A 16,865-nucleotide genomic window follows, 5' to 3' on the forward strand; every position below is an offset into this window, starting at 1 on the left:
TTTCTTACTTATTTATTTATTTGTATTTCAAATTTAGATACTGCCCATCTCACAAAAAGTGACTCTGGGCAGTTCACAATAAAACAGCAATAAATATTAAAAATACAATAAAACAATATAAAATACAGTAAAAATAGAATAAAGCCAAACACATACACAAGTAACATCTTCCAAGAAGTTGATGGTCAGTAAGATGTTAACATATGGGAGCATCTTCAAGGTGCTAGCCACCCCCAGGGTTGGTTGCCCCTTTTTGTGCCCCATGCCAGTTGGCAGTGCCAGGTCTTGACTGCGTTCTGGAAGGACAAGAGAGTTGGAGCCTGCCTCACCTCTAGGGGGGAGAGTATTCCATAGGGCGGGGGCCACAACAGAGAAGGCTCTCTTTCTGGACCCTGCCAGTCGACATTCTTTCATCGACAGGGTCCGCAGCATACCCTCTCTGCCTGTCCGGGTGGAATGGGTGGATATAATGGGGGTGAGATGGTCCCTCAGGTAACCCGGTCCCATGCCATGTAGGGCTTTAAAGGTGATAACCAACACCTTGAATTGGACCCGGAAGCAAACTGGGACTCAATGCAGCTCATGTAGCAACGGTGTAACATGTGCCATCCTTGGGGCATCTAAAACTGCCCATGCAGCTGCATTTTGAACCAGATGAAGCTTCCGGATACTTTTCAAGGGTAGCCCCATGTAGAATGCATTGCAATAGTCTATACGGGAGATGACTAGGGCCTGAGTGACTGACCAAAGGGACTCCTGATCCAGAAAAGGGCATAACTGATGCACAACATGTAGTTGAGCAAAGGCCCTCCTGGCCACGACTGCCACCTGCTCTTTGAGCAGGAGTCATGAGTCCAGGAGGACCCCAGGTTACACACCGAGTCTGTCTGGGGTAGTGTGACCCCATCCAGAACCAAAGATGGTAAACTTCCAGATACAGAAGAGCTCCCAACCCACAGCCACTCCATCTTACCAGGGTTCAGCTGAAGCCTGTTGTTCCCAATCCAGACCCCCACAGCCTCCACGCACTGTGAAAGGGTAGCCACAGCATCACTCAAATCACCTGGGATGGAGATATATAACTGGGTATCATTTGCATATTGATGATACCTCATCCCATGATGGTGGATGATCTCACCCAGCGGTTTCATGTAGATGTTAAAAAGGAGTTGGGAAAGTACCGAGTCCTGCGGCACCCCACAAAGGAGGGGCCACGGGCTGGACCGCTCGCTTCCTATCAACATTGATTGGGACTAGCCTTGGAGGAAGGAGGTGAACCAGCACAAAACTGTGCCACCCACCCCCAACTCCCCAAGCCGACCCAAAAGGATACCATAGTTGATGGTATCAAAAGCCGCTGAGAAGTCAAGAAGAGCAAGGATGGATGCACTACTCCCATCCCACTCCTGCCAGAGATCATCCAAGAGTGCTACCAATGCTGCTTCAGTCCCAAATCCGGGCCTGAAACCTGACTGGAAAGGGTCCAGATAATCCGTTTCATCCAGGATCCTTTGAAGCTGCAATGCTACCAAAATTGTCCAGTACGGTGGGATCCAGTGATGGTTTCTTGAGGAGGGGGTGCATCAGTGCCTCTTTAAAGGCCACTGGAAACACTCCCTCTCTCAAGGATGAATTCACCATCACCTGGACCCACCCACATATCACCTCCTGAGCTCCCTTAACCAGCCAGGAGGGGCATAGATCTAATTGACAGGTGGTGGCATTTACAGCCTGGAAGACCCTGTCCACTTCCTCAGGTCCAACAGGGTCAAACTGTTCCCAGATAACAGGGTAAATACGTACCCCCGGCATCTGCACAGGCCTTGCCCCACGCTTGGCATCCAACTGGGAACGTATCTGAATGATTTTATCTGCCAGATGCCCAGAAAACTCCTCTGCGCAGCCCTGTAGGTGGGTCACTGGGCCCACCTTTCCCAAAAGAGATCGATTGATCTTAAACAGGGCCACTGGGTGGCATTCTGTGGATGCAATGAGTGGAGAAATGTTGATGTTTCGCCACTCTTACCGCCACAAGGTAGGCCTTAATAGTGGCTCTAGCCTGTGTTTGGTCGGATTCAGTCCTTGTTTTCCTCCAGTTGTGCTCTAGATGTTTCTTAATCCTTTTCAGAACCCTCAACTCTGTAAAGCACAGGGAGCATTGGGCTCGATGGGTCAAGAGAGGTCACATGGGCACGATCTTGTCCAAGGCCTCGGCCACCTTCCTATTCCAGGTGGTGGCCAGGGCCTCCGCTGGACCATGTAGCAGATCCTTGGGTATAATCCCCAGCTCCTTCTGGAACCCCATTGGGTCCATCAATCACTGGGGGCAGGCCAATCAAATGGGTCCTGCCTCCCTGCAGAGGAGGGTGGCATAGGAGAATCTCAAGGCCACCAGGGTGTGATCATATCATGACAGGGGGGACAGATGTAATTCCCCCTTCAGATCACATTGCCACTGCTCAGACAAGAAAACCAAGTCTGGTGTGAGGCCACTGTCCTGAGTCAGGTTGCGAATAATTTGGGACAGGCCCATGGCTGCCATGGTAGCCATGAACTCCTGGGCTGCCTCCGAGGCACATCCCAGGGACGGCAGATTAAAGTCCCCCAGAACCATAAGTCTGGGGAACTCCATCGCTAGCCCCGAGACTGCCTCCAGCAACTCAGGCAGGGAGGTTGGCTGGGGTCTTTAGGGAGATACTGAGACAATAGAGGGAAAAACACATCTCCTTGACTGACTGAATCTGCAACTGGATTGCTAGCCCTTGACTGGCAGTCCCAACCTGCCTATCATCACAATAACTGACATCAGGGTTTATGGCTGAAGAATGGGGGCTGGGGAATTTTGAGAGGTGAAGTCCACACATATTAAAGTTGCCAAGTTTGAAAAACACTGACCTATACCATTTGAAATGTTAAGGTGCAGATAAGAAAGAAATAGCAAAGATAAACAACAATTCAGAGAAATACATATATATTCTTAAGGAGAAATATAATACTCGTTATATAAAAAAAAATTCTATCTGGAAAGACTCTAGTACTCTCTTAGCTAGAGATGCTTACTGGGTGACTTTCAGTCAGTCACTCTTTTAACCCAACCTGCTCACAGGGGTTGTTGTGGAGAAAAAAATTGTATAGGCTGCCTTGAGCTCCTGAATGAAAGGTGGAATATAAATCTAATAAATCTATCAATTTAGCTTTATTGAATGACCCCAGGTTCTATCATTCTGAGAGACAGTTCACTCTCTAATGACTTTATCCATACCATGCTGATTATTACTGTACTTTTCTATTATGTCCCACTTGCCTATTCTTTTGTAGGTTAAAAAGTCAAATGTTCTTGTATCTCTGTAAATCTAATTTAGATCTGGATGGCTATTGCTACAAGCAATAAGTAGAAATAAGTTCAGCTAAGAAGGTAAAGCTGTGTTGTCAGCTCATAACTGGGAATGTCTTGGGACTTAATGGCTCTTGGGTGGAGGAGAAGGTGGCTGGAAGGTTTAATAGGAAGCTTCATAAGAATAAATTCTATAGGAGCTGGAAGAGATTCTGCCTGGCAAGGTGGGGTGGTGGTGGTGGAATTCAGCTCTTCAACTCAGGACTGACTCCAGTGTTATAACTAGGCTTACATATAATTGCCAACAGCACAATACAGAATGGACAATAAGGAGAATGATCCTGGGCCCTGCCATTAATAAACATCTGAAGGGCCACATGTTGTACATACAGTACATGTTAAGGTCCAGGGTCTTCTTCAGGGTGTCAAAAAATCAAGATTGGCCATGGGTGTGCATCAAAACCCAGTACCATTTTTATGTGCTTCCTAACCAAATGGGCCAGGTGACACTTGTACACTTTTCTGCCTTTGCTCCCCACCTCTCAGGGTAGGGTTCTCTCCTGAGGAAAAAAAAGTTTGCACTTTTGTCTAACTGCATTAAAAGGTTGGCTGTAGTATCTTGCTTCAGATATCCAGAATTTGAAATTGGAGATTTTCTCAGCTCTTCCAGGAGATGCCAGGAATGGAATGTGGGGCTGCCTACCAACAGGGCCTTGCAGCTATTCCATTCCACGTGGAACCCTTCCAAGTACAGAGGCCTCTGCTCTTACCCCACAGGGGCTGGCCTAACACTTACAATACAAGCTTCATAAAGGACAATCAAAGAAATGTTGGTGGGATATTTTTCATTAGCACAGTGCTATGGTTTGCACGGCAGGAGTTGCTACATTGCTACATCTTCAAATTCTAACGAAACTGGCAGTTATATTTCATCACAGTATTTTGATGTTTTCCTTTTATTCCTCTATTTGGTTTTATGGGGCAATCTAAGTAATCCAAAGGAGGGAAGAAGTGCACGTCAAGGAGGGGTGTCCATGTTTCTCAAGAATGCTTGAGAGAGCAGGATAAAAGAAGGGACTGCTGCATCTGCTTCCAGTGGGTAAAGTAGCACCTTTTCACAAACCCATGGAAATAGACTGGCTTTCTTTCTTACATGGAGTGTGCAGTGAGTATTTTATTTATTCAGTAGATTTTTATCTTGCCTTTCTTCCAGGAGCTCAAGGAGATATTCACAATTCTCCCTCTTCAATTTCTTCTTGCCGGCCCAAGGACTTCCATGACAAAAATGTGATGGAGTCTCCTAAGTCTTAATATTTAACCACTACCCCATAATGACCAACTGTATGATCCTTCCTTCCTTCCTTCCTTCCTTCCTTCCTTCCTTCCTTCCTTCCTTCCTTCCTTCCTTCCTTCCTTCCTTCCTTCCTTCCTTCCTTCCTTCCTCTTTCCTGAGCACCTCTCTATCCTGGAAAGTGACTGAGAAAAGGCTGAAAGTTAGGTGGGGCTCCTTCTTTCTTGCCTTTATCAAGAGAAAGTGGAGGTATTTGTGGAAAAGGATGATCCAATTAAAATTCTCATTAATTCTGAGAACCTATAAACAATGTAGAGTCTAACCCTAACGTTTACATTAAAGCTTTCTGTTTGCCCTATAATTACATCCTATACTTTCTTCAAAATTTAGAACTCCTAAACTTCACAATTGGTTTTAAAAGGGCTCCATCTTACTTTAAAAGCATTGGAATACATTACATCAGTACTTTGGGGTGAACATGTATTTTCTCTCTCACATTTGTGAAGATGCTCTGTGACAAGGTCACACGATTCTTCTGAAGGCAGCTTTAGCTCTCTTTGTTTTGCATGCTCTCCCCTCTCTCAAAATGGTTGTACATCTTCTAATCATGTGTAAGCAGGTGGCCAGGTTAATGGGCCATCCACCAGCCCTTGTGATGGAATGGAATTATGAAGGCCAAGCTCAGGGAGATAAGCATTTTCTTAGCTCACCGGAACTGCGTGGGAGGAACAAAAGGATGAGACTGGAACCTCCCTGAGGAATTCACACTGTTGTGGCTGGAGGACTTTGGGAACTGGGGTTTTAGTCTGGGAAGATTCTTGCTAGAGGTTTTAGCTAATAAACATAGCTGGACTGAATTTACATGGTCTCTTGGAGTTCCTTGGGCTAGGCCTGACAGCCCTTGAGTCATAAGTACTCTGATGACGTAAAATTGCCCTGATTCTGCCTCCGTAATGGCTGGCAAATAAAGCTTTAATGGGGCACAGTTTAAAGAAAACGTTGATGGATTCCCCTGGCTTTGTTTTTTCTCCCTCTGAGTATGTGCTGTTGATTGAAGCACCAGCACCAATTGTTCTCCCTGACATGGGTTGGAGTTAGGGGAGAAAAGGAGTTTTTACTGATATCTAGATCTGTGGGTTTAGCCACCTGTCAAAATCTGATATATAGACTGCAGATCTGTGGCATGGGGTTGGTCTGCCTATCAATAAAGCCAGAAATGCTTTCCTGATTTGCTGGACAGCTTACCCCAACTCTGCTGATCAAGCACTGGGCTTGCACACTGCCCAGTAATACAGGAGATCCATTCATTTTTTGTATATTTATATCCTATATTTCCTTCAAAGGAATTTCATGTACTTTCCAAATGGTTCTGGCTTATTTTGAAAGCATGTGAATGGACTGTATTACAACATACATTCAGGTTAACATGTATTATCCCAATGACATTTTTGCATCAGGTTCTATTCAATGCAACCTTCTCCATTTCACATGCTTTTTTCTTCCAACACATTTATAGAATTTACTAAGAAAATTAGCCCTTTTCTCCCACACAGAGCAAAGTAATTTTGTAAATCCTTCACTGCACAAATGTAGAACTTGACATTTACCAATTGTAGACTACAACTCCCAGAATCTTTTGTTAGTAGACACCCAGCCTGCAATTTGATAAAGTTGTGGCCTCTTTGTGCTTTATTGCAAAAGGAAGACTTCAAGCAAAATTATAGTTCAATTACAGCACAGCAAAAGAAGAACTGAATGTCAGAGAGAAAGTGACTTGGTTGGATCAGTGAGGGAAGGAGACACAAGCTCTAAGCAACTAATTATTCCCTTAGTAACTCATTCAGCTATTTTTATCCAGATATATTTATTTTCATAATATCTTGGTATCTGTTTTGTCAGATTTCCATACAATGGCGAGGCTTCAGCCTTTTCTGTCTGGCCTTCTTGCTCTGTATGAAGAGTGGGAATTTCTTCATGGACAAAAAAAACGTGTCAGCAATCATTGACTACATCAGATGGTAATCTGGAAGCTATCCTTGGGTTTTTCTATGTATCTGAGAAACTTAATCAACACACAGTTCTACTTAAGGGCATGGAAACTCCTTGCTTCTACTGATCCCGCCCCTCCCCCCCGAGCCTTCCTTTTTGAAGTTGAGAATAATAGAATAATTCTCCTTAGATTTTCCCAGAGTTTGGTAAAATTGCCTATCCCATCCCATCCCTAGAAGGCTTCCTTGACTTCCAGACTAAAAAAAAAACGCTATTCCCTCTGGGCCACTGAGCCAGTGCCCACACTTATTAATTCCCCGGCTACAGCATCAGAAGAAAGGATGAGGACAATAAAAACCCAAATCCTCTCTGCTCCTTCCATTTGCTGCATGAATAAACTATCTGCTTTTAACAGCTGAGGCACAAATTGGGAAGAGCTCTAGGCAGCAGAGGTGGAGCTAGAGTTCAGAAAGTTTGCATACCGAAATGAATATATGTGTGTTTAAAGCATCCCATATATGACTCTGTAGCAGGGATGGAGAGCCTCTGATGCAGGATGTCAGCCTATCCAGCTCATAGACCCCCCTCCCTATGGTTTGTCCAGCATGTATCTTCTGAAAAGACAGTGAGTTGCAGGACAAAACACATTAAAGGATGTCTTAGGTTCCCTCTGCCACCAAGCTCCTATCTGCTTTTTTCCAGGCAGAAGGATGTGGGAGCAAGAAATGGATGTCACTGGGAAGAGGCCTTTCCTTCCCTTCAGATTTATTAAGACCATCTGTTCTGGTAGAGTCGGTGGAGAGCGCCTGAGCTTGGATCCAGTTTGTCATCCCTGCTCTGTAACTAATACTCTTATCTCAAACATACTGGTGCTCAAAGGAATTAGCAAAACTTTTAGGCAATCAAAGAACAATGGAAAAGGAAGAGAAAAAGAAAGAAAGAAAAATAGATTTGCAACCATGTGCATGTTTTTTATACAGCAACATAACTAATTCCCATTTTTTCTCCTCTACCTTCTAACTAGCTATGGCATTGAAACTCATTATGCTGTGGTGATCAGACTGGATCCAACATACTGCAAAAATCCAACCTGGAAAAATATGATGAACAATTTGCCAAGTTCTGTGATGTCTGCCATGAGCCTCAGACTTAACCAGAAAGAAGGCATCTATAACCCGAGTCCCCCAGTAAATATTGTTGCAGCCAGGCCCAAATTTAAACCCAGAGAACATGCTGAGTTCCGCTTGTTGACAGGAGGCCAAAACAGTCCAGTAGAAAAGATGCTAGCCCACAAGGATAAGAACAGTTGCTTGATCTTCTTCAGCAAATTATCTCCCTGTCTACAATTGTGTCTCAACCAGACAGAGATGAATAATATTGTCAATTTGGTGAATCCTCTTTTTAACAGGTACAACCGTGATTCCCGGGCATTTGTTTTTGAAACCATTTATGAGCCTGATGCGCAGAAAGGGACTGAAATTGTGCTTGAGGCCTGGAAACTCATAAAGGATGCCCCTTTATTCCGGTACCCTCGAAATGCTGCTCTATGTTTTGATAACAACAATCAGCCTTCGAACAAGAGCCCTTGCTGGGACGATTAGTGAGAGAATGAGCATGGAGGGATGTTGCTATGATATAGGATGGTTGTCAACTGATATCCCAATCATATATTTTTTGGAAATAAGGCAGTTTCCCAACTCCCTAGTGCTTCTTTGGGGAAAATCCAGCTGATTTAGCCTTTGTGGTTGATGGATCCTTGCTACTCCAAGCGCATCTCTCCAAAAATTGCAGAAGAAAACGGTAATCACAGCTAAGAGTGTATCCTTTTTTTGGGGGGGGGGTCAAGGGTATATAATATCTGCCTTCCATAAGTGCATTAGAAATGGTTTTGGCATTATTTACTCTACTGTTAAATCAATAAATATTTAGAACGTCCTGTCCTTTGGCAGCTTCCTGGGTTTATTCATGCTATGCTCACTGGTTCCTAAAGTTGAGAGATCTTGACTAGAGACTTGTAAAGCACTGTAGTGCCTGCTATCACTCACATTAGAACAATACAATCAGCACTTAAATTTTCCTGTGCCCATGCTTGACTAAAAGTACAATCTAATTCAGGGGGCACAGAGGATGCAAAACTGGCAATCCAGGGAAGGGACTAAAACTCCTAGGAGTAGGGAGCAATCTCTTGATCTGAAAAAGCAGCTGAACTTGGGATTTTGCAGAGCTAACTTCAGGATAACTTGGCCTCAGAAATAATGCATTGGGTTATACCACTGGTTTTATGAAAAGCCAGATTAAAATGAGATTAAGTAGTTTGTGATGCAGCAGTGAATCCTATTCAGATATTACTTCAATATCTTCTCCTCAATATGTGAAGAGCCACAAGTAGCCTTCTCCTCTGTGAGTTGTGCTGGGACATGGTGTCTGCAGCAGAGGACCTTCATGGATACACACACAAATGCTTTCATGAAAGCCAAAACTTTCTGTTTTTAGGAAGGATTCCACCCAATAGAACTATTCAAGAGTTACACATGAATTGATGTCAGATAATTCAGTTATTGCCTTAGAAAGTTCTGGTAAATGAGCACCCAGCTTAAGCCATAATATGAATTCCTTGCATGGGGGTGGGGGGGGCATGACTTGATATGAACAGCAGTACTAGAGTGTAACACTGCCTGTAATGCTGAACTTAAGTGGTAACTTGCCACAAGACCCAAGCCAGTGACACGCCCATCACATAGCAACAGGTATTGCAGAATTGTCTTTTCCTATTGCAGCCAGAAAGCATGGACAACATATCACTGGTTGAAATCATTAACACCACCTGGGATGTAAAATGGATCAAAGCACTTGGTGGAAATGGTAATCTCTCTTCCCTGGGGCTACAAGTCTTATAAAGTTAATAGGAAAGATCCATGAAAATGGTCCACACAGAATACTGGAATGTTCTTGCTTGGAGCCTTTTCTACCTGTTCCTATTGAAACAAATGCTTCCAGTGTGATGCCTAATGCTCTTGCAATAAGCCTCTGCTTTCCCATTTTCCTTTTTATCATGAGGCTGAAGCTGTAAAGTAAAGCTGTAAAGTAAATCAGTCTAATGTTTAGATTTTTCCAACTGAATTGATTCATTTTTTAAAAAAATTAAACAAAAACAGCAGGTTCTTCAAGGTGGGTGTTAAACAAAGGAACATTTTTTCACACTATGATAAAGAACTGGAAGAATTAATGCAGAAACCTGGATAGTATTTTTAAAGATACCAAAATAAGTGTAAGATAAAAATAATAGAACAGCATCGATTTATTTTTTTAAAGCATGGTTCATCTTTAATATTAATTTCCAAGCCAAAATACAATAGTTTCTATCATTTCTATTTAAGAGTCCTATATTATTATAATTTAAGAACAGGAAAATTTACAGCAGGATTAGGAAGAAAGGATAAATCTAAAAGGAAAAACCAACTGTGTATCAAGATAGAAATGGACTTAGGTAATTGAAGTCTGATCCATATTTACTTTTACGGAATTAAATAACAATAACTGCAATGAAGCTTCTTTCTAATGAGGCGCTGGACAATAATGATTTGATAGTGCTATTAGTTTAATGGCAAAAGTCAGTTTCAGAAAACAGCATGAAATATACTGAGAAGGTGATTATCTTCCGGTCAAGCATCATTTCCAAGACAATAGTGCTCAAGTAAATATTTCAGATATCCAGGTAGCACCCTTCCTCTTGGTAACACCACTCTCTTGGATGGAGATTGCTTTGCCATGAACAAATAAGCATGTTTTGCGTATATACTGAATTGGTACATGTAGAACTAAAGTCTGAGAACAGTTCCTAAGAACTGCTTCCTAGCAAGCTCAGTTCAAAGGAACTCAAGGCTAATTGGTTTATCGCTGATATCTGTAAGGCAAAAGGTCAGCTCCCTTAGCCTGGTGCAAATCCCTATCTTTGGATTTCACATAATATGGCCTGCTTGGCACCTTACAGCCTTGACCAAAAAAAGATTAAAGCTATAACTAAATGCATCTCTTCAGGCAGCGGGCTCATCTTCTGAAGGGATAGGAGATAGGAAAAAGAAGACTTTCCCATCTAATCCAGAAGTCTAATGCAGAAGACCTTTGGGGTGTAGGTGTAGGGAGTAAGGAAGAAGATGCTGATGGAAATATGCAGGCACCACTGCCTAGGCAACAGGGGCTGAAGCATTTTTTAAGTCCAGAGCAACAACACAACATTCAGAAGCAGCTCAGGCAGATGCCTCCCTAATTCACTGGAGTTAAGGAGGAGGAGGAGGAGGAGGAAGAGCACAAACAGGCTTGCAAGATTCCATCATTATAGCCTATCTCAATCAAAGTAGTTTTAGCCTTCCTGTGGGGTTGATTTCCAGGTCTGGTCTATCTAGTAGGGCTGACAAAAACCTCTGTGTATCCTTTATTAACTTAATGATCCAGAGTCACTTTTTCGTGAGATGGGAGGTATCTAAATTTGAAATATAAAATAAATAAATAAAATTAAGTTCTTTTGGATTCTTGCTGCATTCTAATATAGCTAGAAAATCATTTTAGGGTGCCCAATCTATATATTACATGGGGGAGCATTTGGGATGGGGACACAGCGCTCAACCTGTGACTCTCCTTTTACCCCAACTACATTGTGGCTGACTCCTTGGATGGTGGCACTTCGGCTGCTTCCGTTGCGGTAATAACGGGTGGCTGTGGCAGTGAAGGGAACCTGTCCTCTCATTTTCATGCCAATCATTACCAACTCACAGATGTGGTTGGCTGGGACTTCAACCTCGAGTGTCTCGGAATATGTGACCGATTTGCTGTATGTATAACCCTTATTCCAGTTGAAGGTTTTCTCTGATGAAATGCTCCATGATCCTCCTAAGACCTCAGGTCTCCCTGCTGTCATGCTAAAGCTCATGTCCTGAGAGATGGACATGCCAACATCCCAGGTATGTTCAGAAGTCACCGTTCCCGACAAAGTGGTGGTCTTCTTCACTGCCCTACAGTCTTTATTGGTGAGTTTGCTGGAGGCTAATGTCATGCCTGACTCACTGTAGGATCCCTGGTTTAGCCTGTACCTGACATTGGATATGCTCTGAGAGCGATAGTCTTTATTAATGGTCAGGACATCATAGCTTTTATACCAGTACTCCTTGCCATTATAACCGAGGAAGAAGGCTTGATTTTTACTGTCTACCTTCCCTAATCCATACTTATTTTTACCAACATATAATCTTACACCTGCACAGGTGTTGATGGAGTTGGATGGGACTCCACCCCATGAATCTCCCTTCCAGCTCAGTGATTCAAAGTCATGTCCATTCACCAAAATCCAAAACTGAGAGGCGGAGAGTTCTTTGTTTCCATATGGGTAATAGCAGTAAGAACCACGGTTGGGACTGTAGAAGCCAGCTGCGCAGCCTGAAACCATGCAAGGATATTCTGTCCTACTAGCATAGCTGTTCCAGTAAGCCACAGCTCCGCTGGGGACATAGCCTGGGAACCAAGTCCAGCTCATGGTCGTTCCATGGAAAACATCAAGGCTTCTCCTGGACGGCTGTTCATCTTCTCTCTCCTTCACTGCTGCACTGCTGCCTTTTGCATTGCCTGGGAGAAGAAAATGAAAGAGAAATAAAGAAAATCAGCTTTGAAGAAATATTTATTTCTTATTTTCTATATTTTCCTTCTCAATATACAGGTAGTCCTTGCTTAACGACCATTATTTTAGTGACTGTTTGAAGTTACGATGGTGCTGAAAAAAGTTCCTTATTACCAGTCCTCACACTTAGGATGGTCACAGCATTCCTGTGGTCACTTGATCATGATTCAGGTGCTTGACAACTGTCGTGCTTTTACGATGGTTGCAGAGTCCCACGGTCATGTGATCACCATTTGCAACCTTCCCAGCTAGCATCTGACCGGCAAAGTCATTGGGGAAGCTGGCAGGAGTTCATAAGTCACGGTCTCATGACATCTTGCTTAATGACTATGGGTGATTCACTTAAGAACAACCACTGGGACTTCTGGGACTGTCGTTGCTAAGTGGGTCAGTCATGTGATGTTTCGCTTAATGACCACTTCTCTTAGTGGAAGAGTTGCCAGTCCCAATTAGGATAGTTAAGAGGACTATCTGTAAGTCCTTTGAAAAGCTTTGGGTAACACAGCAGCTTTCCATATGTTCTGTGCACACCCTAAAATTATCCTAGTTCAACTGGGGAACTTCATCCAGATGATGATCCTGAGCACAGATAAAAGCGTACATGTTCAGCAAAATGATATATTGATATTTATTTATTTCCATGTGAAAGGAATTAAGGGAGCTTCCTGGATTCCCTTTGGTGATGTGAGTATTAGCCCAGAGATTTAAGAGAACAGTCTTCCTGAATGCAGATTGTACAGGCATGCCTGGACCTGTTGCTTCCAATTAAGTGCAGCATTGGCTTATCTGGCTTGTGATCAAAGTCTCTGTAAGCTGGTTGTGGTCTGTACCTACAATGTCTGACTTAAGTGAAAGATGACATAAACAGAAGGAGGAGTTTTCCATGGATATTCTCCACATTACGTACCTTGTATCACTTGTGAAGGGCTTTTCTTCATAGTTCTCTTTAGGACTTTAAAGTTAATGTTCACATTATTGGCCAGCAACCCATCTACGACGAGGAACAGGAGGAAAGTGCCGAGCAAAAGATGCATCTGATAAAACAGAAGACCACTTTACATAGGAGCTATCTCTTATTTGAGAACCATTTTTGTTGTGATAACATATATAGGCCTGATAAAGTGGACAGGTCCTTAGGACTGTGAGCTCAGTCACCTGCTCTCTAGATCCATGCCCCTCCTGGCTTGTGAAAGCAGCCCTGGGGTGGGTTCTGGTGATGGTGAATTCTTTGAGGGAGGGAGTTGTTCCTGCACCTCTAAAGGAGGCTTTGGTTTGCCCCTTCCTCAAGAAGCCATCACTGGACCCCATGATACTGGACAATTTTCATCCAGTATCCAACCTCCTCTTTTTGGGGAAGGTGATTGAGAAGGTGGTTGCGCAGCAGCTTCAGAGGACCTTGGATGAAGCAGATTATCTGGATCCTTTTCAGTCAATGTTCAGACCTGGGTATGGTACAGAAACAGCATTGGTCACACTTTTGCATGATCTCTGGTGTGGGCAAGATGGTGGTTGTGTGTCCATCCTTGCCTTACTTGACCTCTCAGCGGCTTTTGATACCATTGACCATGGTATCCTTCTGGACCGACTCAGAGAATTGGGGGTGGGTGGCACGGTATTGTGCTGGTTTGCCTCCTTTCTCCAGGATTGGCTCTAGTCGGTGATGACTGGGGAGGAGAGATCCTGCCCCTGCCCCCTGCTATGTGGGGTGCCACAGGGGTCGGTGCTCTCACCTCTCCTATTTAACATCTACATGAGACCGCTGGGTGAGCTCATCCATCACCATGGGGTGAGGTATCATCAGTATGCTGATGATACTCAATTGTACATCTCCACCCCTGGTGACTTAGGCAATGCTGTGGGTGTCCTATCTTGGTGCCTGGAGGCTGTGAGGATCTGGATGGGGAACAACAGGCTTCAACTGAACCCTGGCAAGACTGAGTGGCTCTGGGTTTTGAACCCCTCTGGTTCTAGGATTTTTCCATCTTTGGTACTGGATGGGATGTGCACAATCTGGGGATCCTCCTGGACTCATGGCTCCTGCTCGAAGACCAGGTGGCAGTTGTGGCTAGGAGGATCTTTGGACAACTTTGCATTGTGCCCCAGTTGTGCCCATTCCTAGATCAGAGGGACCTACTCATGGTCACTCATGTCCTAGTCACCTCCCGGTTAGACTACTGCAATGCGCTCTACATGGGGCTGCCCTTGAAGAGTATCCGGAAATTTCAGCTGCTGCAAAACGCAGTGGTGCGAGCAGTTATATGTGTTTCTAGTAGAACACACATTACACCTCTGCTTTGTGAGCTGCATTGGTTCCCAGTTTGTTTCTGGGTCCAATTCAAGATGCTGGTATTGACTTTTAAAGCTTCATGGCATGGGGTCAGGCTATCTGAGGGACCGCCTCTCCCCAGTTTCATCTGCCCATCCTACCAGATCCAGCAGACAGGGCATGTTATGGGTTCTATCGCCTAGGGAGATACATTTGGCAGGCCCCAGGTGGTGGGTCTTTTCTGCTGTGGCACCTGCTCTGTGGAATCTTCTCCCCCCTGAGGTGAGACTGGCCTCGTCATTGTTGAGCTTCCGGAGGTCCCTTAAGATTTGGTTATGCCAGCAGGCCTGGGGACTCCAGGGGATGGGGGAATTAGTGAGATGGCTCCCTTATTTTTAACTTTCTTTTATTCTCTGTTTTATTCTATTTTATATATTTTACTATATTTTACTGTTTTTAGCTTTGTTGTACTCTGCCCAGAGTCGCCTGTAGTGAGATGGGGGGCTATATAAATTGATTTAGTACATACATACATACATACATAAATACATAAATAAATAAATAAATAAATAAATAAATAAATATCTTCTTGTGTCTTTGTCAATATCATTAATCTGGAATGGTAGTTCTGAATGACCTTTTGAATTCTACAAAAATGTTAAATTCCACAGTTTGGAGTGATGAAATTAAGTTTTGTTTAATTTCATCATTTTTTGTATACTGGTGGAACTGTTTTGATTGTCACAATATATACCAAGCCTCTTCTGCCCACATTGGATGTTTTGAATAGTATCAAATACAACAGGGAGATTTACATTCCAGCCTAACAAATAGAAAATAGAAAGTCTCTGGGCAATCTTAGCCTCCCATCTGGTAGCATTTATGACATCAGCAAAACCGTTCTGGGAATAAACTGGTAGAAGAGGAATTGAAGCAGAACATTATTTTCATCCATTTTTTTCTGTTCTTAAGGTGTAGTCTAACTATTCCCTCCATCTGAAAAAGGAACCCCTTCCATGGCAACTTTTAACACATTGTTTAAAATCAGATTTCAAAATAGCATAGTTCAAAAGCTCAATGTCTATCACATTGTCCAGTCTTCATTCCCTCCTAATGCTGTAGAATTTTGGTGCATTTGGTATCTCTTTGATAAAAATAAAATAGATTATGGCTGTTTATAATCCTGATCTAAAAGAGTTTAATAAGCCCTCAGTCTACTGATTTCTAAGTTACCTTGGAATCCATCGAAGCTTCATGTAATGCAGTCCTGGATTAGGGCTACTGCTTCACCTGTTGCTCTATTTATACCATCGGCATTGGAAGGAAGGAAGGCTTCTGTACTGAAGGAGTAGGTGTCTTATTTGCTTTTGGGGGGAGTGGTGGGAAGTTGCATGGCTGCTTAAAATATCCTTCTTCAGGTTAGAGGACTCCCCTAGAATGATCGATGATGACATTATCATTTAAATGTTCCAGTTTCTAAAGCAAATATTTGCGGAGATTTTGCAGGTGTTAATCTGACTTCCCTCGATAGCTGAATGGATGCTTCTTAGATGGCCACCACTGCACTGTGAAGACTGTGGGCTACTTGTGCTATTCTCCTCTGACAAATAATATTGAGGGGTTACAGAATCCAAATTGGTTGGCTTGCAAGACCCCACATGACTAAACACTATTAACCCAAATATGTTCGTTAAGTTACTTGTTTAATCTTCAAACACATCTGGTTTTCCTTTTATAAGAGTGGGTTGGGTGAATTTTGGCCCTCTAGTTTCTTCATCCTTTTCAAAGTTTTTAAGATTTGGCCAAGTTGGTAACTTTGCTCTAAAAAATGAGTGATGCTTTAGCTCATAATTAGAGAGAAGGTGCCCTGGGCAACCTGATAATAATGATGGCTCTTTACAGATCTTTTGATAATGTTACATACATGCATGTTTATCCAGGCAGTGAGAAATTTTGAGTGTGTGTGTGGGGGGGCATTGATCCAGTATCCAATTTTCTGGGGAAAAGTTCTGTAATATATTATTTATTGGTTCCCACCACTTGCAAACCCAGTTTCCAGTGCAAATAATCAGAGATGGCCATCATAATACAATTCTGGCATTTGACTGCCCTCTGCTGAGTACAAGATGCCTGCCACAAAGCACCCACCCAGATTGCTCAGTTTAGGGATATTTTAGAACTTGGGATCATCAAGATGGACTCTGTAAGATCAGCTTTCCAACTCCCTAAACCTTGACATTCATGTGTTTTCTGAATTTTCCCGTATTAGCTGTATGTAAATGTTGGTTTCCAAAGTATGATTTAAAAAGTGATTTGA

General features: G+C 43.2%; 2 protein-coding genes across 2 annotated transcripts; one reads left to right on the top strand and one right to left on the bottom strand.

Annotated features, from left to right (window-relative positions):
- The first annotated feature begins 4,007 nt into the window (after positions 1-4,007).
- Positions 4,008-8,430, top strand: LOC112541093 (uncharacterized). Its single transcript, XM_025169023.2, has 3 exons — positions 4,008-4,082; positions 6,525-6,643; positions 7,639-8,430. Exons 1-3 carry the CDS (start codon positions 4,008-4,010, stop codon positions 8,213-8,215), a joined length of 771 nt encoding a protein of 256 aa, XP_025024791.2. The 3' UTR covers positions 8,216-8,430.
- A 1,481-nt stretch (positions 8,431-9,911) lies between these two features.
- Positions 9,912-15,889, bottom strand: LOC103048930 (natterin-3-like). The gene is made up of 3 exons (XM_007431974.3): positions 15,782-15,889; positions 13,190-13,316; positions 9,912-12,230 (listed from the first exon to the last, which is right to left on the bottom strand). The coding sequence occupies exons 1-3, from the start codon at positions 15,791-15,793 to the stop codon at positions 11,191-11,193; spliced, it is 1,179 nt and encodes a 392-aa protein (XP_007432036.3). The 5' UTR covers positions 15,794-15,889; the 3' UTR covers positions 9,912-11,190.
- Positions 15,890-16,865: the final 976 nt, after the last annotated feature.

Source organism: Python bivittatus, unplaced genomic scaffold (assembly GCF_059951505.1).
Source record: "Python bivittatus isolate LINGU-HERP-01145 unplaced genomic scaffold, Pbiv_v1 ctg000410_np1212, whole genome shotgun sequence".
NCBI classification, from domain to species: domain Eukaryota; kingdom Metazoa; phylum Chordata; class Lepidosauria; order Squamata; family Pythonidae; genus Python; species Python bivittatus.